Below are 26,405 nucleotides of genomic sequence, written 5' to 3' on the forward strand. Positions count from 1 at the left end.
GGGAGGAGCCGCTGCCGCCGCCGCCGCCGCCGAGCTCCAGTAGCAGGAAGATCCTGCTGGAGGCCGGATCCGGGGGAGGCGGCGCAGGAGCGGCGGGATTCGGAGGCCTCTCGGAGGCGCTTTTCCAGGCCGGCGCCTCAGGGCGAGGATCGAGGGGCGCCATGAGGAGGAGATCGCTGGGCGGGGGAGTTGAGTATGTGGGCCGCTGGACGAGGGGCTGCCTTGGGGTTTGGGGGCGGGCGGAAGGGACGGGGGTGCGCGAGGGGCTGTCGGTGGGTGGTCGAGCGAGAACAACGGGGGGAGCCGTCCTCTCTCACGACGAGGGCCCGGCGTCCTTTCCAGGGGCGCGGCAGGCAGAAGTGCAACAGGTCTCGCTTCCCTGCAGCATCTTCTGCGTAGCGACTGGTGGGCGGGAGGGAGGCTTCAGGAGCTGCGCCGCTGCCGCCCGGGCAGCTGTTAAAGGCTCGGGGCCCGCCTGTCACCTGAGGGGAGGGAGGGAGGGAGAAATTTTTTTAAAGGGTTGATTTTAGAGTAACGTGGGGAGGGTTGAAGAACAGGATAGGGGGTTGAGCTCCGCTGCCCCAAAGGTCCAGCTTGGAGGGAAATCCGAGCAGCTTTAAATTCTCTCCGTGTGTGTATCAGATTCCCTTCCCGTGTCGAGCGATGAGTGGATCATTGGCTCCCCAGCCCCGAAGCTGTCGGGAGAGAGGTGATCCAGGGCAGGTTAAAAGGAAACGAGCCCCAGGGTCAAACAAGGAGCGGTTCACTGATGGCAATTGTGGCAGGTCAGGCCCCACCACCATATCCTGGGCTGAGGAAAGATATGGAGGTCAATTCAACTCCATAGAAGTCAGGGGGTTGTTATTAACTACAGTACTGTGCAATTTCTTTGAGGTGATTACCCATTTTTCCCCCTGTGGCTTTTGAGGACAAATGATGATGTGGTGCAGAGAGGAACAGGATTAGCCAAGGTCCCATGACCAGAGAGATCATAGTGGAGTAGGAACTTGAACCCTAGGCCAATGCTGCTAATATACAGTGGAAGCCACTTCAAGCCTGGTCTGCAGACAGGCGGCAGAATAAGAGGGTGATAGAGATTTCTGAGGTTCTGCAATGCATTGTACCACTTCAGTCACTAGGCCAGAAGCCACATTCTTTCCCCAAAACTCTCCAATGTAAACAAGCAAGTGAACAGAAACCACCTAAAAACATAGCAGAATGGGAGGAGAGTTCTAGCCCAGATCTCCCTCACAGTCTACTGTGCACCTGTTTTTTGTTTAATGTGAGAGAGCATTCAAAACATTGCTCCTGCCAAAAAGGGTATAATCCATCCTACCACCTCGTTTTGCTGCAGACCAGGCCTCACTGCTGTCCAGTGAGTGGTTTGACAACATTTCTGGGACATTCCTTAGTCACTGCATCTCAGTTGTAAAACATCTTTACCATGGTGACTTGCTGAAGTCCTCTTCATGTGTTGGATTTTTAAACAGGACAAAGACATATTTAAAACAGAACACAGTTGTTTGCACAGCTAGCCATAAAGATTCCTGCTCTGTTTACTTTGAGATTGGACAGTGTCCAGTAGTTACAATTGGTTAAAAAATGTAGGTGCAAAACTGTTGCTTGAAGTCTTGTAGTATAATGCCTACTTTGAAGGAGCTGCACTGGTTACAGATAAGTTGTCAGGTGCAATTCTTGGGCTTATGTTGACCTTCAATCCAAACCCACTGATATTTGACTAAGTCCCATGGAACCCAGGGAGACTAGCTAGGGTCTTGGGTATCTGGAGACTGGATGTATCTGGATACATCCAAACCTGCCTTACAGGTTTACGAGGAAGTCCTATTGGACATACTATTGTACTTTTTCAGGTTGCTTCTTTTTGGATGAGCTAGCATGCCTGTAACTTTATTGTCCAATAATTGCACAACTTCAATTGTACTCACAGGAAAGTTTAAGTTACTGAAGTTACTGATCATAGTTGGGTTTTGAAAACATTTGTTGAGGGAGTTTGGGGGCAACATTCTTTCTTGCCCATCTTCTTAAGCTGGAGGCCAACCCATCTGACATGTCCAAGGACATGGAGATGTACTTGTTAGACAGACTGGCCCTTCATTCACCACCATTCGGTATCCCCTCCTCAGCCCTAATTGAGTTGCACATTTATTGCCCACAATAATTAAGTATCCAAGAAGAGCATCATCAGAATTTTGCTCTTGAGAGAACTGAGCAATAAGATTCTTGGGAACCACTAGGAAATGGGTTGGAGCTTGTGGGGAAATGTCACAGAAGGCAAGGCACTTATTGTCCTCGAAGATAATCTTCCCTGGGATCTCTTTGTGGGTGAACTTCCCAAAGATAGTGTTTCTGCCTGGCTGCACCACATGTGCTTTGCTGATCTTGTCAGCCATCGCTCTCCCCACCGCCTCACCTGCTCACTTTTCGTATGTTTGATTGAGAGGTATTGCAAATGTTGGCTTAGTAGCTCTGAGCTGGAGAGAAAGAATTCAAAACTCATTTCTGTCATTCTTCCTTTAGGGGTGCAACAAATGCTTCTGATGCTAATACAAGTCCAAGGATAAGCTCCCCCCCCCCCAGTTCGGAGCTGGGGTAGAAGGCAAGGATGAGACACTTCATCCTGTTGTAACATAAACTAAGGACAGAGAATAGGCAGGGGTTTCACCCTGAATTTTTGTCTAGCTCCCAAGTCACTCAGAAAGCAGTGAGATGCTAGGTGCCTCTGAGGTCAGGGAAAGCCAGGTCTGTTTGTCAGTCATACGCCATTGAGGAATTGGCAGGTATAATTGTGGTCCCTTTATGGTTGGCAACAACATGATTGAGGGTTGTGATGTTCCAGAAATGGAATTCCCCTGATTGGTCTAAATACTTAGGAGGTTAATGAAAACTATTCATTTTTAGAAGAGTATTTGGATAATTGGTTTAGCACAGGGTTGGGGGACTTAGTGTCCTCCAGATGTTGGACGCCAGCTCCACCATCCTTACAGCAGCCAGCATGGCCAGCAGTCAGTGAGGTATAGTGGTTTGCATGTCAGACTATGACCTGGGAGACCAGGGTTCCAATCTCCACTTGGCTATGAAGCTCACTGGGTGACCTGTGGCCAATCATTACCTCTCAACCTAACCTACCTCACAGGGTTGTTGGGATTAAGCTCTTTGTGATATAAAAGCAATAAAGCAATAATGATGGGAATTGTAGTCCAACTACACCTGGAGGGTACAGGTTCCCCTTCCCTGTGGGTTGATGGGGTTTTTTAGGCAGTCTGATGTTGATATATTTTATTTATTCATTTCATAAAATTTATATATATATACCACTTGATTGGAAGAAAAAGCCTCAGAACAGTTTTAAGTAATTGAGGGTTTTGGTTTTGTACAGATTCATTTATTAGTACATAAATTATTCTTAATGATTTGCCACCACAGGGGTCTGTATTGACTGTTTTGGCAGAATAAATCTATTTCAAATAAAATTAAAATTGGGTTTCACTGTGGCTCCCTGCTGAGAGGGCAAACCAGGGTTTGTTGCTGTGTAAATGTATGAAATGGCCCATAGTCTGGAAATAGTACAGGATTGTTATCTTGGTTGTCTCGTTGGGTGCTGTGAAAGTAGTACTTTAATATTTGTTTGAGATTTTTATGTTTATGTCTTTTTGAGTAGTGCAGACTACAGTATGGGCTGTTTGCGTTTTAAAAATTCTTTGGGCTGATTCAGATTACCATTTCTGATCTTTGTAGTTTGAAGGGTGCATGTGACTAACCCATCTCAGAATCCCTCACCTGCCCTGGCACTTCAGGAGCCTAGTAGCATTGGATTGTCGCTGGTTCCGGACACCCTCAAGGGGCCATGAGACTAGCAGGTGAGTTTTAGCTTGAAAGAAGCATTGGAAGTTTTAGCTTGAAAGAAACATTTAGATTTGGTTAAGACACAGAATTGCAGCACTTAGCCAGTGATATCAGATATGCCTTTTGGAGCCCTTAAGCTCCTGGGACAACAAGGGAAAGATGTAGTAAGAAGGACTGCATTATGGCGGCAGTTAGGTTCAATCATTCAGGGGTTTGCTGGTGTTGTTGCAGATCTGACTTTGTCTGTCTTAACCATCTCAGGTCCCCTTCGTGTTGTTGTGATCGTCTTGACAGCAGGACTGACCTGGATCCTTGTCAGCGTCTTGTTGGGTACCCAGAGTGGCTTCTCTCGCCTGCAGCAGTTCCTCAGGAGTAAGAACCAGAACAGCTAGGAGTGGGGATGGTGGGCTATGGTGGGGAAGGGTCGGAGCACTGGGTCATGGCGGAAAAGTTGCCTTTGCAGCTGCCACTGCCTTACCTGTGCCTGCTTCTTCATGCTTCAGTCCCAGCCATGTTGTTGGGTTCAGGAAAAGGAGAAAGAGGACAACTATGGTTGTTAAACCTGGAGCAGGGATTGGATCAGTGGCCCTCCAGATGTTGTTGGACTCTGATCATCTGATCATCTCTGGCCATTCGCTATGCTGGTTGAGGCTAATAGAAGTTGGAGTCCAACAGTCTCTGGAGAGCCACAGGTTCTTCATACCTGATCTAGTGGTGGCTGTGTGGAACTGGCAGCAGAATAACTGGAAGGCTAGGGTGATTTTTAGATTAGCATTGCATAGGTCTAGTAACAGCTATTAGCCATGAGATCCCAGTGGATCTTTTCAGACAGTGTAACTCCAAATACCAGCTGCTAGGGACGGACAAGGGGAGAAGGCCCCTGCCTTCATTCATTTCATGCTTGTCATCTGCTCCATGAGGGCTGCATGGTGAACTGCAGAGAAAGTTCCACTGTGCTATGAGCATATTGTATCTGTGAGTGTTTCAGTGTCTTGGGCTAGCCCTACATGGCCCTAAAAAAGGAAGTGAGATTAGAGACCTTTATGGAGCCCAGTCGCAGGTCACTAAAGTCTCTGTGCCTATAACATGTGACTTTAGAAGAGTAATTAGGCTTAAAACAGAAGCTCCCTCATGGCAAAATCTTCTGACATTTACTGAGTGCAATTTATTTTCTGCTGATGTTTTCACACTTACTTCCTCAGACATGAGATGTTACTCTAATGAATAATTCCAAGAGTACTAATTATGTAACTTCTGCAGAATTTGCACTTACTGTTCCAATGCAGTTTATTTATTCCCCCCTTTCCCTGCCTTGCTAATTTTTTGTAACCCAAGGGAGTTGAGGGCCATGTACATGGGCTTTAACACTTCCCCCCCCATCAATGTTCCTGTAAAGGAGGTTAGGCCAGCCTTGTATTTAAGCACTTGTTTGTTAGCCATAGCATGTAGGCTGGTAGAAGATTGACAGGGTGCACCATCACACCTCTGAACCTAGCATGAGATCCAAGCAGGCTGCTGAGGTGGGGGGCAGCTGTCTCCTTCATGCCTAGTGTAGAAATGCTGGAGAATATACAGAGCTTAATAATATAGATATAGACATACATATAGATATATCCCAGCCATCTGGCTGGGTTTCCTCAGCCACTCTGGGTGGCTCACAACAGAATTAAAAGCATAATAAAACATCAAACATTAAATACTTCCCTAAACAGGGCTGCCTTCAGATGTCTTCTAAAAGTCAGGTAGTTGTTTATTTCCTTGACATCTGGTGGGAGGGCATTCCACAGGGCGGGCGCCACTACCGAGAAGGCCCTCCGACTGGTTCCCTGTAACCTCACTTCTTGCAGGGAGGGAACCGCCAGAAGGCCCTTGGAGCTGGACCCCTCAATTCCTCCACTGCAAACCCCCAGCAGGCTACTAAGAAATTTTGAATGCTTCTAACTTTTTGTGAGCTTGTTTACTAGTCTGGGTTGGATCAGACAGAAAGTGATGGACTTAGGGCCACTGAGTGAGCTTTGTGACAATGTAGGGGAAAGATGGGGAACCTGTAGCCCTCCAGATGTTGTTGGACTCCACCTCACATCAGCCTGAGCCAGCATGGTCAGTAGCCAAGCCTGATAGGAGTTGTAGTCCAACACCTGGAGAGCCACAGGTGCCTAATCCCTGAAACATAGATTTGGACTCTGAAGACCCATGTTGAAGTGGATAGTGTCAAACTTGATCACATTTATTTATTTATTTATTTATTTATTCATTCATTCATTCATTCATTCATTCATTCATTCATTCATTTGATTTATATACCACCCTTTATCACAGCTTATAGTGTGGAAATGCAGGAGCCATCCCATATGGTGTTTTTTTAACTGACATAATTAAATTTTACTAGTCAGAGTAGGGGTGGGAAACCTGTGGCCCTACTGTTGCTGGACTACAACTCCCATCATCAGCCTGGGGCTGATGGGAGTTGTAATCCAGCATTGTCTGGAGGACCACAGGTTCCCCATCCCTGAGCTAAAGTGTGATCTACATTTTTTTCTGGCACCTGAGATTTCACTCCTGTTAAATGTCTAGACCCTACATCTAAATCCTCATTTGCCTAGTTCTTATAGTGCTTTAGAGATGTTACACATTTATTTCTTCAGTGATGGAATATATGTATGCTCAGGTAGCCTTTGGCACCCTTGGTTGCTTGGCTGGGAAGTTCTAATCTACTTTTCACCATAAAGAAGCTGACTTTCCCCCTGCAAAGCATTACACTGTTATTTTAATGATGAAATGGAGACTTGTAAAAAGTGATTTTGCAAACTGGATAGCTCAACCTAGTGATACAAGCCACATAATTTCCAAGTTTGCAAGAAGAGTGTTTCTTTTCTTGCTTTTTGAGTATTGCCTCCAAGCCTTAGAATTTTATATATATCTCCTGACCTAGTATTGCATTGTGATGATGGGTGGGATAAAATACTTTAAATAAATAAACCGAAGAGGATTTAAATCAGTTCTTTGGCACCTGTCCTGTTGGGGTGTTTTGAGTAAAAGAATTTTAATCTTGACATATTGCTGCTACATCCTTGAAGTGATGAGGCAAAGCACAAGATCTGGAGTGGATCTTGCTAATACAGCTGTTTCTTTGCTTCCTTGCAGGTCCTGAGAATCCTCCTACATCAGGTAGATGGCTTTGGCTACATTCTTATGGGGTCTACACTAACACACACCCGGTTTGCAAACCCATCGTTCACTCTGACTTTGTTGGAAGCAACACAGGTTTTGGAGCTTGGGCACTCTTAAACTGTGTTGAACTGTTCTGCCACTTAATGGAGAGACTTTTTAAACTTCCCATAGTGCAACTGAGATAAACCAGAGAGATCCTGCTTGTTTTACAGTGCTGATTGTCACTTTGGATCAAGGAGAAGGCAAAGGGAAAGAGCAAGGAAATCCTCAGGGGGAAATGGGGAGATTTATCTCATCATAGCCCATCATACAGCATCACCAGCTGAGGGACATACAGTTTGTCATGTAGCACCAACTACCAAGCAGTGGTGGGAGACCAAACAAAATGCACACAGAAATTAAGGGGGTGGCAGAAAGAAGTCTTCATTGGCTGTCTAGGACAGTTCTGTGCTGTATTGCAGTTCTCAGTAGCTGTCTGATAGAGTGGGGTTCAGTTTGGGGTGGCTTTGTGGTATAGCTTAAGATAAAGTGGAATCATTAATTTCCCTTAGCAGCAGATGTGGTGGTAGTGACTCCCTGCCACTCCACTGTGGTAGGAAATGAGTTTGTGGTGACCAGTTCAGGAGGGATTATGTTGTACTGTGAACTCCAACTCCCATCATCCCTGGTCGTTGGCTATACTGGCTGGGGTTGATGGGCATTGGACTCCAACAGCATCTAGAGCAGAGTTTTCCAAACTTTTCATGCTGTGGCACATTTATTACATGCATCATTTCACGACACAGTAATACAGTTTTACTAGCAAACCAGAGGTTAAACTAACCCCTTTCCAGCCCTGGGAGAAGCACATGGAGCATTTGTGTGACGCGCTGACACACTAACTTGTCATGAGACACAGTTTGGAAAGCTCTGATCTAGAGGGTTTGCCCATCCCTGCTTGTTAGGGTAAGTGGGAAATGAGGGTTCCACATCTCTTTTTCTTCTGCATCTCCTCTGGCTCTTTATGTGTGTTTTGCCATCCCTAGAAAATACTGGTTTACCTCAATGTCCTCGGGTTATTCGCCAAGAATTGGCCAGCATGCTTGATGAGATCAGAGTGGTCACGGCAGAGAAAGCAGGCAGCAACAGTAGACACCGCAGTGAGTTCAGATGAGCTGAGAGAGTGGAAGTAGAGGATAGTACAGTGGAGCATATGAAGGCCTGTTGAAAGCAAGACTTATTCCCAGCTTTCTGCTTTTGGTCCTGCTGGCTGGGGAACTGATAGGAGCTGGAGTCCAAAAGGAGCATCAGAAAGCCTCATTCCTACTTCTAAGCGAAGGTCTGGCCTGCCCTAGCTGTCAGAAGAAGTATTATCATAGTTCAGTCACAGAGCACGTGATTTCCATGTAACTTTCTGCTGTCTTTGGGTTTAAAATAATGTTTGCTTTGATGTCAGGAAAATCCACAACCTGGCATCTTGGAGAGCTGTTGCCACTTCCATGGAAAAGTCTCCTTCAGTTCCTGGCAACAGCTTTCCTTCAGCTGGCTATCAGTGGAAGGGAGATGTCCAGACATGGGGTGTCTCCCTCAAGACAGGCAGGGTTAATTGATGCAGCTTTGAGGACTGAGGCAGGTAGAGGAGGCTCCCCCCTGGTTCCTTCCCTGCCTTGCCCAAGTTCAGATTAGTTACACTTGCCTCTCTTGGCCTTTTTTTTGCCTGGTCCACTCTTAAGCCTTTTATCTTTCTTGTCTAGTTTTGCCCTAAAACTTACTTGCCTTGTTGTACTGCATTCCTTATCCTAATAGGAAAAAACCCATTGCCTCTGTTATTCCCCCTCTGCTGTCCCTTCTTTTTTTCTCCTTTCTAGAATTGGGGGGGGGCAAGGATGGTCACTCTTGCAGTGAGAAAAGCAAAAGAAAGCACGTCAGCCTACTTGGGGAGGAGACGAAAAGCATCACTTAGTCCTGTGGCATTGGCAGCCATCAAAGAATCTCCTGCAAGGCATTCCCAGAGAGAATTGCCCCAGGAATTCCATTATTATAATGTATAAGGTGGGCAGGATCTTTTAGGTGACGTTCACTGCTGTATCTTGGGGCTGGATGACTAAAGCACTGTCACGCCTCTCCTCACCACCAGCAGTTAAGAGCAATGCAGCAGTGTGGGGTTGGGGAACCTGTGGCCCTCCAGATGTTGCTGGATTCCCATCCTTGACCATTGACCCTGTCGGCTGGGGCTGATGGGAATTGGAGTCCACAGATTGCTCAGCTCTTGACAGGGCAAGAAATCATCCTGTTTGGCGCAAAAGGATACTTGTAACGATGGGGCTTTACGATTTCTTCTTTGCTGTCTACTTAGAACCTAGGCCTAAGAAGTACAAGTGTGGCCTTCCTCGAGCCTGCCCAGACAACTCGTTCGCCTTCCGGATCATGAGTGGTGCAGCTAATGTCATTGGGCCCAAGATCTGCCTTGAGGATAAAATGTGAGTCATTTCCACTAAGGAGGACTGTGGCTCTCAAAGCCTTTCTGTAACCAACCTGACTGGAGTTGGTGATGCTCATGGGCTGCATCTACCTGCTCAGGTGCAATCCCCTATGGGTGGCTATTGGAGTGGGGGAAGAAACTAGGGGAAAGCCTTACCAACCAGATGTGACCCCACTCTAGCCTCACTTTGATCTCTTGATGGGACATTTTCTGACCAGCCCTGATCTTCCTTTCAGGCTAATGAGCAGCGTGAAGAACAATGTAGGCCGGGGCCTGAACGTTGCACTGGTGAATGGTAAGGTGGGCTTTTGAGGGTGGTGGGCATGAATGATGGTGTTGTAGGGCATCATAAAAACTAGTCACCAACACTGTCCTGTTCTGCTCTGCTTTGCAGGAGTGAATGGAGAACTGATTGATGCGAAGTTCTTTGACATGTGGGCAGGAGGTGAGTGTGCTGTGTTGGTAGGAGTTTGGTACTCAAGATGGGGCAAAAAGAAGGGGAGATAACAGGGATTATTTGAGAAATCTTAAGGATGTGTTCCAATATGGTTATGGGGGCACAAGCAGCCTTTGGATTTGGAGGAAGGCAAAATAATTTTAAAATAATAATAATAATAATTTTTATTCATTTTAAAACATATTAATTGTAATACATTCCACAAAATTTCACCTCTTATACAATCTTTTGGACTTCCATCAGCACCTCTGATGATCTCCCATTTTTATGATTTCTTCTGCATTTCTTAAATTCATATTGCCTTTAATTATCATAACTAACGTCATCCTTTTCGTTCAATAATGCAATAATTCAAATTATTCCCCTTACAAAACTTCCTGCAAACCTACAAATGTAATCTGATCATCACAATTACTTTTCAAATAGTCCGTAAATTTACGCCAATCTTCTGTGAATCTCTGGTCCCGCCGGTTTCAAATTCTTCCCATTAGTTTATCTAGTTCTGCATAGTCCATCAATTTTAGGAGGAAGGCCAAATAATTTCAAGGAAGGTTGCCATGTTGACTAACATTCAGTGGATTACAGAAGATGGAGGTTGCCTAAGAAGAGGCTGTAGCATAGGGTTGCTGTCGCTTTATACTGCCTTTTCACCAGGCCAAGAGCTCTGGGCAGGAGGTGGAACAACAGTGGATGGATTTGCAGACTAGGTCTGTGTGAACAGGGGCACCTGAGGCTGTGCAAATAGCTTGTGGTACTGGTGCATACTGGACCTGAATGGAGACCAGAATGTGCTTTGACACCCAGCACAACTCCAGATGCTTGATGGGAATGGGCCCTGGGTCAAGCAGAAGACCCAGTACAAATGCATGTGCTGTAGGCTCCTCAAAGGTCAAGACACTGCATCAAGAGGGCACATCCAGATTGCAACATATTGATGATGTGGAGGGCATCCCTTGTAAAGGAACAGACTTTAGGGGTCATGGCCATAAAATAATTGCTTTGCACATTGATCACACTTGCATATTTTCTGTGTTGATACTTACTTACACCCTTTTTTGCACATTGTATTCCTAATTTGTCTCTGCTAGTACTGAGGAAGGGCTAGAGGTTAAGCAGAGTGCTGAAACCTCACACCTAACCTCTGAGAATTGGGTCCAGCCACCCTTCTATCATCTAATAATTCAGCAGGCATTGCCCACTTGCACTTTGGAGCAAATCTGCCCCAACCACTTTGGAGTTTTTAAAGTTAAGTTTTTCATAATGCTGAATTCTACACCCTATGCCACCATCTCTGCAGAATTGCACTTCTGCAGAATTGTAGCCTTTATGCAAGCCTTTGGTCTATGACACTTGGGAGGAACAGTTGTTCTGAGATCTCCTTCCATTCTCTCCCTACCCTTCCAGATGTGAACGAGTTGTTAAAATTTATCCGGCCGCTGCACGAGGGGACGCTGGTGTTTGTGGCCTCATACGATGATCCTGCGACAAAGTAAGTGTTAACAGGGGGACAGTTATACTTACTTCTGTAAAACAAGAAAATCTTTAATAAAAAACAAAACAAAACAAAAACAAAACGGGGACAGCCAGCACAGGTTACGCTCAACTCATGTAGTAAAAATGTACTCAACCTGAAAGGAAGCTACCTAACTTATATAAAACTAATGCAAAGCAGTTGTTGGGGAGGCTGGGGAATCCCCCTTTTAACAGGTACTCAAGTAAAATTGGGAGTGTATTAAGAAAAGACAGCCGTTTGTTGCATCTGTTTTTCGATGCCTAGCATTTGAGACTCTGAGATCCAAAGTTGGTCTCCTTCAGAGGACTGAGAGGGTGGTCTATCCTATATCTAGCATGGGGGCCACTGAGGGCTTATTCAGACCTGCATGCCCATGGCTTGATTACGTATCCTTTGGTTACTCAGCCTTTGTGTCCTGAACCGCTGGCTCAAAGGAGGGATCATGGGAGTGGCTGAGTGCAGGTACCCTGAAGAAGGATGCCAAAAACACCAGAGTGCTTTATTAAAGAAAGGAGTAGACTTACAGCCTGCCAGGTCTCCTAGCCGTTACATGTTCGAGACAGACACAGCAGCAGGGAGATGGCTTGTCTGCACCCAAGCAAATGTGCACACATTCTTTATATACAAAGCAGTACATCACTTTGACTAGAATTTCCCATCACTTCTCCTCCCCAGATGAAGGCATAGACTGGCAAATATCCAAGTCAAAACAAAAAAAATTTTTCCTTCCAGTAGCACCTTAAAGACCAACTAAGTTAGTTCTTGGTATGAGCTTTCGTGTGCATGCACACTTCTTCAGATACACTTGAAACAGAAGTTGCCAGATCCCTCTATATAGTGAGAAGGTGGGGAGGGGTATTACTCAGAAGGGTGGTGGGAATGGGTGATTGGCAGATAGCTGTGATGAGCCTGTTGACGACTCTTTCTCAAGCTCTGGGAGGAAGACCTTTCATTGCCTACAGACAGCCACCCAATCTTAAACAACTCCTAACCCACAATAATACTACAACCAGACGTAACACGGACACTGGCACCAGAGCCTGCAATAAACCCAGATGCCAACTTTGCTGCCACATACACCCGGACAACACCATTACTGGCCCCAACAACATCACACATACCATCTCGGGACTATTTAATTGCTCATCGTCTAACATTGTATATGCCATCAAATGCCAACAGTGTCCTTCAGCTCTCTATATTGGACAAACAGGCCAAACCTTACGCCAAAGAATAAACGGACATAAATCGGACATCAAGAATCACAAGACAGAGAAACCAGTAGGAGAACACTTCAATCTCCCAGGACATTCTATACAAGATCTCAAAGTAGCTGTTTTACTACAAAGGAATTTCAGAAATAGACTGGAAAGAGAAGCTGCTGAATTGCAACTCATTACCAAACTTAAAACCATGGAGAGACCTGGTCTGAACAAAGACATTGGATTCTTATCTCATTATACATGACAAAGCCATTTTTCACCTTCTCACCCCTTGCTTTTTCCTGTAAGACCTATTGCAGTCGTTAAGAGTCGTCAACAGGCTCATCACAGCTATCTGCCAATCACCCATTCCCACCACCCTTCTGAGTAATACCCCTCCCCACCTTCTCACTATATAGAGGGATCTGGCAACTTCTGTTTCAAGTGTATCTGAAGAAGTGTGCATGCACACGAAAGCTCATACCAAGAACTAACTTAGTTGGTCTTTAAGGTGCTACTGGAAGGAAAAAATTTTTTTGTTTTGACTATGGCAGACCAACACGGCTACCTTTCTGTAAATATCCAAGTCTTACAGATAGCTCCCCTTTCTGGGCTCAAAGCCCAGTACCCTAAACCCACAGATAACGACAGCATCAAAGCAAGCCAATTAGCTTATATCAAAGCAAGTGAATATAAACAGTGCTTTTTTTCTAGAAAAACAGGTGCAGGAAAGCTGCCCTGCCCCTCCTGCTTCTGCACCAGTGGAAGAGGGAGGGCTGCTGTGTGAACGGGCAGAGATAATGCGCAGGGAAGAAGCCTCCCTGTGTGTCTGCTCTGCAAGCTGCCCTGTCCCTCCTGCTTCCGTGCACAAGCAGGAGGGGCAGGGCAACTCTATGGAGGGGGAAGAGCAGATGAGCAGAGAAGCTTTTTCCCTGCGTGTCTGCTCTGCAAGCTACCCTGTCCCTTCTGCTTGCTTGCACAAGCTGGAGACGCAGGGCAGCTTGCAGAGCTGAGGCTGGGGAGGTATTCTTCCCGCGCACCAGCTGTTAGCCCAGGAGGCTGAAGAGCCTCATTAAAGCCCCGGTGCACCTCTGGCTCATGCGAAGACCCTCTCCATTGCCCATAGAGGATGTCCTCTTTGCGCTCCAGGGAGAATCTTCTTGTGAGCCAGAGGTGTGGTGAGAGGTGCCGGAACAATTTTTATTCATACCCCAATTTTTATTTATTGCCCCAGCCACGCTGGGCGGCTTCCAACATATATAAAAAACATAACAAAACATTAAGCAATAAAAAGTCCTTATACAGGGCTGCCTTCAGATGTCTTCTAAAGGTTTTTAAGTTACCGTATTTTTCGCTCTATAAGACACACTTTTTCCCTCCTAAAAAGTAAGGGGAAATATGTATGCATCTTATGGAGCAAATGCAGGCTGTGCCGCTATCCCAGAAGCAAGAACAGCAAGAGGGATCGCTGTGCAGTGATCCCTCTTGCTGTTCTGGCTTCTGGGATTCAGAATATTTTTTTTCTTGTTTTCCTCATCCAAAAACTAGGTGCGTCTTATGGTCTGGTGCGTCTTATAGAGCGAAAAATACGGTACTTCTCTCCTTGGCTCAGGAGTTGCATAACTCCATATCATCCAACATATGTTACTTTGTCCATCACTTCACCTGCCCAAATGACAGCATAGGTGGCAAATACCCAAGTCTTACAGATAGTTCCCCTTTCTGAGCTCAGAGCCCAGCACCCCAAGCCCACAGATAAGGATAACATCAAAGCAAGCCAATTAGCTTATATCAAAGCAACTGAATATAAACATATATGACCTCATTGCTACAGCAACTGCCAATTAATGGTGGGGTTATTTTGACTAACAAGATGGCGTTAGCAAAGCCTCTGGAACAGTTCACCTTTGGTTCAACACACCTTGATGAACATGCAGCCTAGGCCTGTTAACAAGCACATGTGTCCAAATGTCCTGAGAAATGTTTGGTATGCTTATATGCCACCATTCAATGTAAAGTTGCCACAGAGACTCTCATGTTAACATAATAGGGTAATGACAAAAGTGTTTGAAATATGAAAACATGAAATATGAAAGTTCCATCTGATTGGTAATTCCTCCACACAGGCAATGTGTGGTGCTTGATGCTGCAATTTTCAAATGATGGGCATGCATGTATGAATAAGCTTATAAGAGAGAGGGTTTGAAAATTAAGATATTGTGGCTTTATATTATGGTTTAGGACAGATATGGGGAACCAGGTGTTGTTGGACTCCTAACTCCCAGCAGTCCCAGCCAGCATGGCCAGTCATTGGGGATGATGGTAGTTGTAGACAAGAAACATGGTGGGGGCACTGGTTCCCCATCGTTGGATCAAAGGGAGATTGCCAGACTTGGTGCAGGACAGGGCTTTTTCACCTGAAGGAATAACTTGTGTTTAAGTACAACTTCTCACACCACTACAGCATTTGGATGGGAGAAGAAATTCCAGTTGAAAGTCTTGCTCTGTACAGTAGTTTCTTGGCACCACACTGAACTTTTTCCAGAAAGAAGAATGTTTTACTGTGTTGATGGGACCGGAGGAGTGAATAGTAGAGGTTTGTTTACTCACATTTTCTGTTCCCTCTAGGATGAATGAGGAGACCCGTAAAATCTTCTCAGAACTGGGCAGCAAGGTTGCCAAAGACCTAGCTTTTCGAGATAGCTGGGTTTTTGTAGGAGCCAAAGGGGTGCAGAACAAAAGTCCTTTTGAACAGGTACTGAACCATTTTTCCTTTTCACAGATATCACCTTGAAATGTCTGTATTTCAGAGAAATTCTGAAATCATTAGCTCACACATGAGGGAAACTGGAGCACTCCAGATATTGTTGGTCTCCAACTTCCATTGATTCTGACTTATTGGCCATGGTGGCTAGGCTGATGGGAGGTGGAGTCCAACAATATATGGAGGGCTGGAGGTTCTCTACCTCTGCCTTATATAAAATCTGGGAGGAGAAGCAGAGGAGTGTGACATATCCATGTAAACCCTGATTTTGTTATTTTCATAGCACGTCAAGAACAAAAAGAGCTCCAACAAGTATGAGGGCTGGCCTGAAGCACTTGAGATGGAGGGCTGCATTCCACAGCGAACTGCTGAGGTCTAGTGAGGACCTGTTTCCTTGAAGCCTGCGGTGTCTTTTTGTGGTGGGGGAAAGGTCCTTGCTTGTCCACCTGTTATTGTCTTCCCATATGGTGGCAGCTATCCATTCTCCTCTCCAGCAGCCTCTGCCTCAACTAGGCAATCAAGTTTTCCTTTCCAAAAGGCATGTCTGGCCCAAACCCTGGGAAAGGAAGTGAGGTATATGTGAGGCCACCCCCCCAACTCTCCCCTAGTGCCTTATTTTTCTCTTGGCTGGAAGAACTCATCCTACTTCCCCTTTCCCTGTTGCTCTGAATGTGATGAGCAGATTGGTGCCCTCTGCTCAGAGGAAGCAAGTGTATTTATGTGACAGTCTTTCTTTTTCCACAGTGATCTGCTCACATGGTGGGGAACCTGTGGCCCTTTGGATGTTGCTGGACTCCAGCTCCCATCAGCCCCAGTCAGCCCTGCCAGTGGTTATGGGGTGATGGGAGTTGTAGTCCCAACTACGTTGGGAGGCCCACAGGTTCTTCATTCCTGCATTAAAGGGGCCACTACTTTTCTATAATAGTTTATGTGGTTTATGTTAGTTCTTCCACTACTACAGACACTAATATATTGGAGGAAGGAGATTAAGGACAATCCTTTTTTTGGTTTTGGTGAATCTCTTGAAAAATGTCAAGTTGCTGTTTCCTGAAAGACAATGTTGGTACTTAAACTGTGATGGGAATTGGAGATGGATCACTGTTCATACATTGTTGTGGAAAGGAATCAAAGCTGAGTTTCTTTTTTTCAGAACACTTGTTGATAAACGGTATCTCCAATAAACAATGTGCACAGCAGCTGTTGGTTAATTGTTGTTCTTCAAGAGCAGAACCAGTGCTGTTCCCTTGGGATCCCCAATTAGTGGCCAAGAGAGTGATTGCACTCTTGTAAACTCTTCCATTTCTGCTGTAGGTAGAGGTCTGCCACCAGCATTTTGGCCTTCCACTGCAGATAACGCCTAATCTGCCCTTGGGGAGTGGGCTCCTAATTTCTTTCCTGTTGCAGTAGGAGGACCCAGCTCACACATTCTTGGAAGGAAAGGATGCTACCTATGTCTGAAGCTGGGCTACTGCAGCTCTTTTAATAGCTGGGGTGGGGAACCTTAGGGACTGAAGACAAATGCTTCCCTTGGGACTCTTCTCAGCCCTACCCCCTCCTAGTCTTGTTTTGTGCTCTCCTTGAGTGTTTTTGTCTAGCCTGGCTAGAATGTGTCCTTGACTCTGATAAAGCCTCTTGCTTCCCTGGATGGAGGGAAAACAAAGAAGAGTGTGAGTAGAAACTAGCCTAGTGTACAAAGGTAAAACTTTACATTCTTTGCTCTTCTCACCTTTGCCTCTGGCTTTGCACACAACTGAGTTGCCCAGAGGTGAATACAGCTGGAAAGGTTCTCTAGCCCTTTTCCAGGATTTGGGCTTACTATCTTCTCCCTCACCTGTTCCCCTGCTTTCTCCCCAACATGTACCCTGCCCAAGGTTTTTCATCACCGCGAGCATAATGTAAGACTGTGCACAGAGTTATGGTGATCCAAATCATGTTGCCACCAGATGGGCTTATCCACACCTTAGTTTGCCCCAGCACTTTCCTCAGGAAAACCCTCTGTTTAGCCCTGACTTGGAACAAATGGCAGTCAGATTTTCTGTGGACTGCCTTTGTTCCAATTGAGTGCTAAAGAGTAGGATTTCCAGGGGAAAGTGGCAAAGGCAAAACTGCTCAGACTTGTGCCTAGAAAGCACAGGACAAGCAGCAGGGTGGACAAGCCTGATGTCCTCTGTAACTGGGAGCATCATCCAGAAGAGGGAAGCACTTCTACCAATCTCACAATCACCCTGATGCTTGGGACTTGGGACATACATGTGTCTCTGTGCTGAAGACTAAACTGGATTTTACTCACACTTCTTTTTTAAAACTAACCACTTATGTTGAAGAAAAAGTAGCCACTGCCCCATTCCAGTATTCGCTTCTTATCATATCAGTTTTTTCTCTCAACATCACCTTGCTCTCAAAGGTGCTGTTTGCATTCATTGGCACCTTTGAGGGTAAATAGCAGCTGAGGATGGAGACTTAGGTTAGGAAACTGGCATGGGACCTTGTGAACTGCCCTGAGATCTACAGAGCAATATGTAATAATAATAATAATAATAATAATAATAATAATAATAATAATACTGGGGCCCCAATCCAGATCAGCAGCTGCTTTTTCTTTAAAATAGTGGACACTTGACACATGTTTCTAGAGTGTGAATAACATGTAGTTTTTCCTTGGATCATGTCCATAATAGCTGGGCTGGCTGCATCCTATGACTGCTGTTGTGCAGTTTTAATAGAGCATTTAGGGAAGCCTAGCTTAAACTAATCACTTTTGCCTGTTGAACAGAGAGCAAAAGGTGTCCTCGGACAGTACCTGCAGAAGAAGTTCCAGGTAATCTCAACTTTTGCCTGCCCGGGATGGGGATTCTTCTGGATCCATAGGTAGCCATTCTTTCAAGTGTTGCCGAGTACCTGGGGCAGCCTTCCCCAGCCTGGAGTCCTCCAGATGTTTAGGACTCCACCTCCCAGCTGGCCAGTGATCAGCAATGATGGGAGTTGTAGCCCAATGATCTCTGGGGGGTACCAAGTTGTGGAAGGCTGACCTGGGTCAATCACTTTCTGCTGGAAAGGGGGGAAGGAAACAAAGATATGCTGCCTTGGGTTTACAGGTGCTCTTCACATACTTATGGTCATCTAAGGCACAGATTTGCAGTCAGTTCTCGTTAGTAAAGAAACAATACCTACCATGCCATGCCTTGTGCAACAAATTCCTTGTGGAATGGGAATGGTTTGAGGAAGAGAACTTAGACAAGTTCCTTGAGCTGCAGAAAATCAAGATGCATCAGAGGAGCAAGACACAGGAGCATGTCTCATGGCCAGTGGAGCCTGGTGCAAAAAACAGAATTAAGAATATGCTGGCTCTGGGCCACTGCTGAACAAATGGATTTAGTTTAAGTGCCAGAACTGAGCTGAGCTCACAGTCCTTCCATACAAAAATCAATTGTTGTCACTGTTAAACAATAGGGAGTCAGAAACCTTGCCAACTTCTCACCCAGTGATTTACCAATGGAGCTCGCTCTGCCTTCTGCTGGTGTCAGTGACCAAAGTAAGCACACTGGAGAGAAGGAGCTGCCTTGTATGGAGTTGGACAACTGGCACATCTAACTCTTAGAACAGCTGATCTACTGACAGGAGCTCTTCTGGGATTTGACATGGGGTTTTTCAGTTCTGCTTTCCAAGACTGACCACAGGCTCTAGGGTGCTCAAGGCACCCCTAAGCTGTCTCCCTCTCTCTGTCCCCTCACACTTTTTGCTATTGACACATACTTGGTGGTGTTCTCCCTCCACTGGGCTTTGTTGCAGCTTTGTGACTTCTGAGTGGGCAGCAACAAAGCAAAGGATTGAAGTATTTTGTCTGCATGGTAATATTCCTTTTGTTCCCCTGCCCCGTTTTCCTGAAAGCAATAATAAAGCAATTATTTTAAAAAGTCTATCTGTTTTGGCCCACCAGAGTCCCTCATCTTTGCTCACAATTATAGTGATCATTACCATGCAGACAAAATACATAAGAACCAACCTAGATCAGACCCAAGGCCTATGTAAGCTGGCATCCTGTCTCCACAAAGACCGCCTTTGGCAAGGGGTGAAACTAGGCTTTATTTCACCCGAGTCAAAGACCCTGTTTGGAACACACACACCCCATGTGCATTTGCACACACACAGGCTGGGAGCCTCAATAGAGTCCCTCTGGAGGCTTCACCCAGGGCAAAAAAACCTGGCTAGCCTCCCTGTAGCAACGGCTCTGCCTTTGGGAAGTCCACAAGGGGATTTTACATGCAGGCGAAACTCCTGAGTGGTGAGAGATCTCAGGGATACCAATACACACCTTGAGTGTGCTACCCGTAGAAATAAGGATGCTAGAGACACATCTTTATACAGGTTGAGTATAAGATGGAAAGGTTCACAGCATTAGCACTCAAACACACCATGCTCTACCATTAAGTTTCCAGACTTCCACAAAAGCCAAAACTGACCTAGCTGAGGATCTCCTCTCCTCCAACATTCACTGATGATATCACTTCAAGGGTGGGGCAGCGACAGGGAACCTGTCAGCTTCTGAAAGCATCTCCAGTCATAGTTTCTGCGGCAAATCAGTCACTTGGACTTCTTAGTCATGCAAAGAGATGCTAAACAGGCCTGGCTAGCGCTATTAAGAGACTGGTTTGACTACTTCAGTAGCCTTTCTTTCTTCAGAATATAATTTTACAGAATTAAAACTACAGGCTTGGAGGGAACCTACAGACAGGGTCGTACCTAGGGGTCCGCTAGGTTGGCCCCCACCCAGGAAAGGGTGCAAAAATCATACCTCTCCACAGCAAAACATCTTGCCAAAGGTGCACATGACTCTGTGTGTGTGTGTGTGTGTGTGTGTGTGTTTGTGTGTACCAATGCAGTTCCTTGTCAATGACACAAGGGAGCCTAGGTATGCCTCTGGCCACAGGTGATATCCAGACCACCACTCCCCCCAGTCCCATAACAAGGGGATGAGGGCAATCACCCTCTCCTGCTGCTCTTCCCCAGTGACTGGAACTCAGATGCACAAAGACTAGAATTGCAGCAATCAAGCTTGCCAGTCATTAAGGTGGTTAAATTGATATACTTGTTACATCTTTTGAAGGCCTAATCATAGGAGCTTTTAATAGGTGATGGGACTACAAAGCAGGAGGGAAATATCTTGAGATGGAGCTATAAAACAAGGAAAATTATGATTGCAGTCCCAATCATAATCCCTACAGATGTTAAAAATTTAAAAAAACACAGATAAACCATGTGTTTTGAAAAAACCTCCATTGTTATCAAGTGCCATTTGTTCCACTTTAATGTGGTGGTTTGGAGTGAGTTACATAATTTAGCAAGTTGAAACAATACAGTCTTGTGGCTAATAGTACAATCCTATTTCATATCATAGCTGTCAACTTTTCTCTTTTCTTACGAGGAATCCTATTCAGAAGAAGGGAATTTCCCTTAAAAAAGGGAAACGTTGACAGCTATGTTTCATATATATTTAGAAGCAAGCCCTGTTTAGTAAAATAGGGATAACGCCCAGGTAAATACGTACAGTATTGCAAAAGACATGATGAGTAAAGTGCTTTGAGCAATCTGAAGTGGTATATAAATCACAGAGAATCATAGAGTTGGAAGGGAGCCCCAGGATCATCTACTCCAACCCCCTAAAATGCAGGAATCTTTTTGCCGAATGTGGGGCTCAAACCCCAAACCCTAGAATTAAGAGTTTCATGTTCTACCAACTGAGCTATCCCAGATCCTAAATATTAAGTTCCATCCATTATCTTCTATCAACCTCTGCTTAGCACAGCCTCTGGTGCCATATTGTTACTGAGCTGACAGGAAATGGCATTGGGAGGACTCTTCTTGCTTTTTTGTTTTCTTCCTTGCGTTTATATCTTCCCCACAACATTGCACAAGGGGAACAATGATTAAAGTCCTCCCTCTCATCATCCCTGAATAAAAATAATAATCCCAAACCCCCTGCTTGAGCACAGGAAATACTCTAACTAAATGTATTTAATTGATACAAGTGAATCCGTAATCCCAGCAGAGCAAAAAGCCTCCCAATCCCATCAATCCGAGGATAGAAGGCCTTTAAATTGCCCAATCGAATAAAAGGATGAGCATAATCCTGTCCATCACATCACCGCCTAATCCCATTGAGATAGTTAGCGGTGGGGTGCATCCGTTTCTTCCAATCAGCGCTCAGCGAGTTTCTGATCCAGCCAACCAGGCAAAGGGTTTTTGCTAAACGGAGCAGAATGTAACTATTAATCTCCCATTTAGGACAGACGTGGTTGTCCACTTCCTCCAATCAGAACCCAGAGGGCCCCTATGATCCTATTTATCGAGGCACAGAGGGAGCTTAATGCCTCCTGCTGCTCTCTGAGATTTAAAAACACACACAAGCCAGCCAACCAGCGCATGGCAGGGAATTCTTCTTGCTTATACCAGATCCGAAGTGTTTTCCCTGTTGTTCTCTGCGCCTAAAGAGCATTTGTTTATTTTTTGCGGGGGAGACTACAAATCCCAGCATGCCCTGCTAAACTCCCGGGGTGATCCTGCCATGAATTCGCATTCAGTTGGTGTGGGCGTAGCTATGATTGTGATGCGCCGCCACCCCCGGGGGGCGGAGTCGGAGAGGAAGGAAGAAGGAAGGAAGGAGGAGAACGCGAGCAAATCCAGCGGCGGAGTTCAGCTCTGGGGCGGCGGCGGCGGCGGCAGGTGAGGCGGTGGGAGCGCGATAGAGGCGGAGGGGTCAGACCAGGACAGATTTTCGGGCTGAGGATCGGGGCTTCCCTGAGCGCTCCTTTGCAGAGGACTTGTTTAATGGACGGCTGGGGAGAGAATCGGGAGGGGGGGAGCTGCCCAAGGCTCTTGCTGGATCGTTGGTGACTTTGGGGGGGTCCTTTTTGGTAAGACTCGTGTAGCGGGTTTTTTTGGCGGGGGTAGGGGGAGGGAGAGAGATAAGAGGACGCACTGGGTGGGGGGGGTGAAGGGACGGGCCGCCTCCCTTTCAGGGAAAGTGGAATCGGTTTGGAGGAAAGTGTTGCGAGAGCGCTGCGAGCTTTTCCTCTTGCCTAAGAAAAAAGGGGCAAGAGAGAGAAAGCAAGTTTTGTGGCCAGCGGGCTCTTTCCCAACAGGTGCTTATGGCTCGGAGAGAGAAGTGACTCAGCTGAACTGCAGGGGAAGCAGGAGAGCAAAGCGGGGGGGGGGGCTGCTGGTGCCCTGCGCCTCCTGCTCCCCTTCATCTCCCTGCCCCTTTCTCGCTCACACGCGCGCCCCCCCCTCTTCCAAAGGGGCCACTGAGTGCAATGGGTGGTGGGCCAATTCCTGCGGGAAACAGCTTGCCCTCGTGGGCTTTAACAATGTTTGAGGAGTTGGAAACACTTCAGGCCTGGACAGAGCAGCTTAAAAACACGCGCACCTCAGATAGAAAGCCAAAACAAATGGAACACACCTAGAGCGAGTACATTTATGGCAAGCCTGGTGCTATTTAAAACAGTCCTGAGATGGAAAGGCAGGGGAAATCATTGTTTAGTCTTTCTCTGCATAGGGGAAGTGGCAAGGTTCTCTCTTTTTAAAACTATCTGCTAAATTTAAAAGGGAGGTTAAGGGGAAACGTACTTCCTTGTCAGGTTTTTAAGAAAAGATAAATGTAGGGCTGCCCCGTGTATTATTGCTGCCCTAGGCTAGCTGAAATGTTGACACACTGATTGTTATGCCCGTCTTTACCTTTAACACAGGGCAGCCAATGAAGGTCTGAGGGTCACTGGGGTGCTGCCAAGCTTGAAAGTGCAGGCAGGCGCTTCCTCATACCATTGTTTAGCTATTTGGGGCAGGCACCCCTGGAATTTGGGTGCCCCAGTAGGTTGCCCAGCTTGCCTTTTTGTTGGATTAGCTCTGTTGAGCAAAGGGTTGCATAGACTGGGAGCACTCTGGCAATCCCTCTGCCCCTCTCATAATCCTGATTATGTCATCCACCCTCCCATATTCAAGCCAGCCTGTGAAATTGCCCGCAGATGGGGTTTCCTGGCCATGCTCATTGTCTCAGCACCCACTCTGTGGGCCTTCCTGCCTTAGGGTCAAATGAATGAGAGCCCTCCTTGTTCCAGTTGTTGGGAATGGAGGGAACAGTGGAACTGTAGCTGCGAGACTGTTAAAGATTAGAGGGTTCTACATTTTGTATTATGACAACCCTCACTTGGGATGCTCTAGGCCAAGGGTAGCTAAACTCACTGGCCGTTGGCTGAGGCTGATGGGAGTTGGAGTGTAGCAACGTCTGGAGGGTGTCACATTGCTATAGGCCCAGAATACCCTTCCTTGGGTTAGGACATGGGTAGGCAAACTAAGGTCCGGGGGCCAGATCCGACCCAATCGCCTTTTAAATCCGGCCCGCGGACAGTCCGGGAATCAGCATGTTTTTACATGAGTAGAATGTGTCCTTTTATTTAAAATGCATCGCTGGGTTATTTGTGGGGCATAGGAATTTGTTCTTTTTAAATATATATATATATATAGTCCGGCCCCCCACAAGGTCTGAGGGACAGTGGACCGATCCCCTGCTGAAAAAGTTTGCTGACCCCTGGTAGAAGATCAAATGAAGTGGTTTACTTGGTCATGGTGTGTGTGCCTCTAAGAATTATCCAATGTTTATTTCCTTGTAGGTGAACACTGTGCACTGTGCTTGAACACTCTGCCTCCCTATCCACTCCCTGATTTGGTTGGATGCTTCTGCACCATCACTGTTGCATCAGCAGAGGGTGCCCTTGGACCTGAGCCCAAAAAGAGAATGACCCCAGCCCAGTGAATCCATGTTTTGTCCATGCTGGAGAGGGAAAGAAGTTCTGCATGGAATGAGTCCTTTACATGACTTTGCCAGCCAGCTGTGCCATGGGTGGGGCAGCCCTCTTCTTTCTCCACCTGTTGGTGGCTGGTTGGGCTCAGGGAGCGACTGCTGACAGCCCTTACCTTAGTGTGGGGGACGGGACAGCATTGGAATTTGACTTCCCTGCACACAGCCGCGGTGTCTTGCTGGTTTCCTGCCGCTATTCAGGGCCCAACGCCTGGCTGAGCGTGGAATCTCTAGAACCTACCGTTGTTGCCATTGAGAACGTCAGCGCTTCCTGGGGAGGAGGTTTTATGGTTGGGTTTCAGTCCAGCTTAGCTGGCCTAGCTCCGCTGCAGCTGCAGTTGCTGGAGCAGAACCGACTTATCGAGAAAGCCGATTTCCAGATCCGTGTCAGTGCTCCAGAGCCGGTGGCATCATCAGGGCTGGGCCACTTCTCTGAGAACCCCATCCTCTATGCTCTCCTGCCTCTCATCTTCCTCAACAAATGTGCATTTGGCTGCAAGGTGGAGGTGGAGGTTCTGTGGAACCTGGTGCGCCAACCCCACCCGGTCATGCTAGGCATACTAGGCCAGTTTGTCGTCATGCCGCTATACGGCTACCTCATGTCCGTGGCCTTCTCCTTGCCTAAGCCACTGGCCTTGGGACTGGTCATTTCTTGCTCCTCACCTGGTGGTGGTGGCGGCTACCTGTACAGTCTGCTGCTGGGTGGCGACGTCACCGTGGCCATCTCTATGACCCTCCTGTCCACAATTGCAGCCACGGGGCTGATGCCGCTCTCCTCGACGTTCTACGGCTGGTTGCTGGGCGCCCACGAGACTCTCCACGTCCCCTTCCTCAAGATCTTCATCACCCTGCTCTTCATCGCTGTGCCCATCTCCACTGGCATGTTGGTCAAGTGCAAGCTGCCTCGCCTCGCCCGCCTCCTGCTGCTTCTGATCAAGCCGTTCAGCTTCACCCTCATTATAGGAGGACTCTTCATGGCGTATCACATGGGCGCCTTTATCCTGGCGAATGTGCAGGCCCCGATTGTGCTGGCGGGCGTCACTGTGCCCCTCTTTGGCCTGCTGTTGGGCTACTTGCTAGCTTGGTGCTTAGCGCTGCCTGGGCCACAGCGCCGGACGGTTAGTATTGAGGTTGGGGTACAGAACAGCCTGCTGGCTCTGGCTGTGCTGCAACTCTCCTTCCAGCGGGCCCAGGCTGACTTTGCCTCACAGGCTCCTTTCATCGTGGCCCTGAGCAGCACTTCCGAGATGTTGTTGCTGGTTTTGGGGAACCTGGCATACAACAGACTCTGTTCTGCTGGCTCCTGAGTGCTCCTGGGTAAGGGGAGGCAGATACCAAAGATGTCAAAACATTGGCTGTGGCCGGCAAGAAGAGACGGATACCATAGGCCTTAGAAGCTGGTTTTGGGGTGCTTTCCCCCATCCCTGGGGTGTGGATTCCAAGGCCTCAGCCTCTCAACCTTTCAAGGGGTGGCTTGGGTACCAAAGGGGCCCTTTGAAGTGAGAAGCACACACCTCCCAGAGGCTGCTTGTGTGTTAGGAATCCACATCATCTGGCCTTTTTGTTTTCTTTTTTCTTGTCTACTTGTTTTTCTACACAGCAAGTGGTGCCTCTGGAGCTTAGAGCTAGAGCTGTACTGACTGTGAGGTGGAAGATGGGGGGTGGAACTGACCCATTTCTTCTCTCCCATTCACCAGGGATACAGGGTTTGAATAAAATGAAAGAGATAATATGTTCTGTGTGGCTGTCTTTCTTCTTATTTCCTTCCAGGAGCTGCAGAAATGGGGCTTTGTGGAGTGATGGGCAGATGTGGAGGCAGTCTAGGAGGATTTTTTCACATTTTTTAAAAAAGCTAGCATCCCTGAAATGTGCTTGAAGGCTTGGGTGAAAATGTCAGAAACAAATAAAAACTCCAAAATCCACACTTGTGCGATGCCTTTTATTACGGCCAACCAAAATGTCACTTGTAGGACCTAATAAAGGTGTTGCCCAACTGTGGATTTTGGATTATTATTATTTTCTTATAGACCGAGATGGCTACCTTTGCTTTTTATATAATGAAGTAAAAAAAAGTTTGGAGTTGGGTGATCGTTTTCTTCAGAGAATTACAGGGAATATGAGA

At 46.7% G+C, this 26,405-nt stretch overlaps 2 protein-coding genes, 1 long non-coding RNA gene and 1 pseudogene across 10 annotated transcripts in view; 2 read left to right on the forward strand and 2 right to left on the reverse strand.

The window, feature by feature from the left end:
- FAM3A (FAM3 metabolism regulating signaling molecule A) lies at positions 1 to 16,628 on the forward strand. Of its 8 annotated transcripts, none has more exons than XM_053372097.1 (11): positions 5 to 193; positions 3,757 to 3,878; positions 4,126 to 4,236; positions 7,009 to 7,032; positions 8,061 to 8,174; positions 9,371 to 9,494; positions 9,733 to 9,791; positions 9,891 to 9,941; positions 11,358 to 11,442; positions 15,297 to 15,423; positions 15,716 to 16,628. In XM_053372097.1, exons 2-11 carry the CDS (start codon positions 3,866 to 3,868, stop codon positions 15,809 to 15,811), a joined length of 804 nt encoding a protein of 267 aa, XP_053228072.1. In that variant the 5' UTR covers positions 5 to 193; positions 3,757 to 3,865; the 3' UTR covers positions 15,812 to 16,628. The 8 variants fall into 8 exon arrangements, with proteins under 8 accessions (XP_053228074.1, XP_053228075.1, XP_053228072.1 ...); XM_053372098.1 differs by lacking the exon at positions 5 to 193 and adding an exon at positions 270 to 368; XM_053372099.1 differs by lacking the exon at positions 9,891 to 9,941 and having other exon boundaries at positions 1 to 193.
- LOC128405446 (adenosine 5'-monophosphoramidase HINT1-like) lies at positions 1,877 to 2,640 on the reverse strand (annotated as a pseudogene).
- LOC128405447 (uncharacterized) overlaps positions 16,621 to 26,405 on the reverse strand; it is a 17,411-nt gene continuing 7,626 nt past the window's right edge. The window contains exons 2-3 of the long non-coding RNA XR_008328308.1: positions 18,604 to 18,744; positions 16,621 to 17,072 (exon numbers count right to left, since the gene is read on the reverse strand). This is a non-coding gene — a long non-coding RNA (uncharacterized LOC128405447). The remainder of the gene's footprint in view (positions 17,073 to 18,603; positions 18,745 to 26,405) is intronic.
- SLC10A3 (solute carrier family 10 member 3) lies at positions 21,300 to 26,015 on the forward strand. The gene is made up of 2 exons (XM_053372096.1): positions 21,300 to 22,152; positions 24,096 to 26,015. The coding sequence occupies exon 2, from the start codon at positions 24,298 to 24,300 to the stop codon at positions 25,588 to 25,590; it is 1,293 nt and encodes a 430-aa protein (XP_053228071.1). The 5' UTR covers positions 21,300 to 22,152; positions 24,096 to 24,297; the 3' UTR covers positions 25,591 to 26,015.

The sequence above is a fragment of the Podarcis raffonei genome, chromosome 17 (genome assembly GCF_027172205.1).
Source record: "Podarcis raffonei isolate rPodRaf1 chromosome 17, rPodRaf1.pri, whole genome shotgun sequence".
NCBI lineage: Eukaryota > Metazoa > Chordata > Lepidosauria > Squamata > Lacertidae > Podarcis > Podarcis raffonei.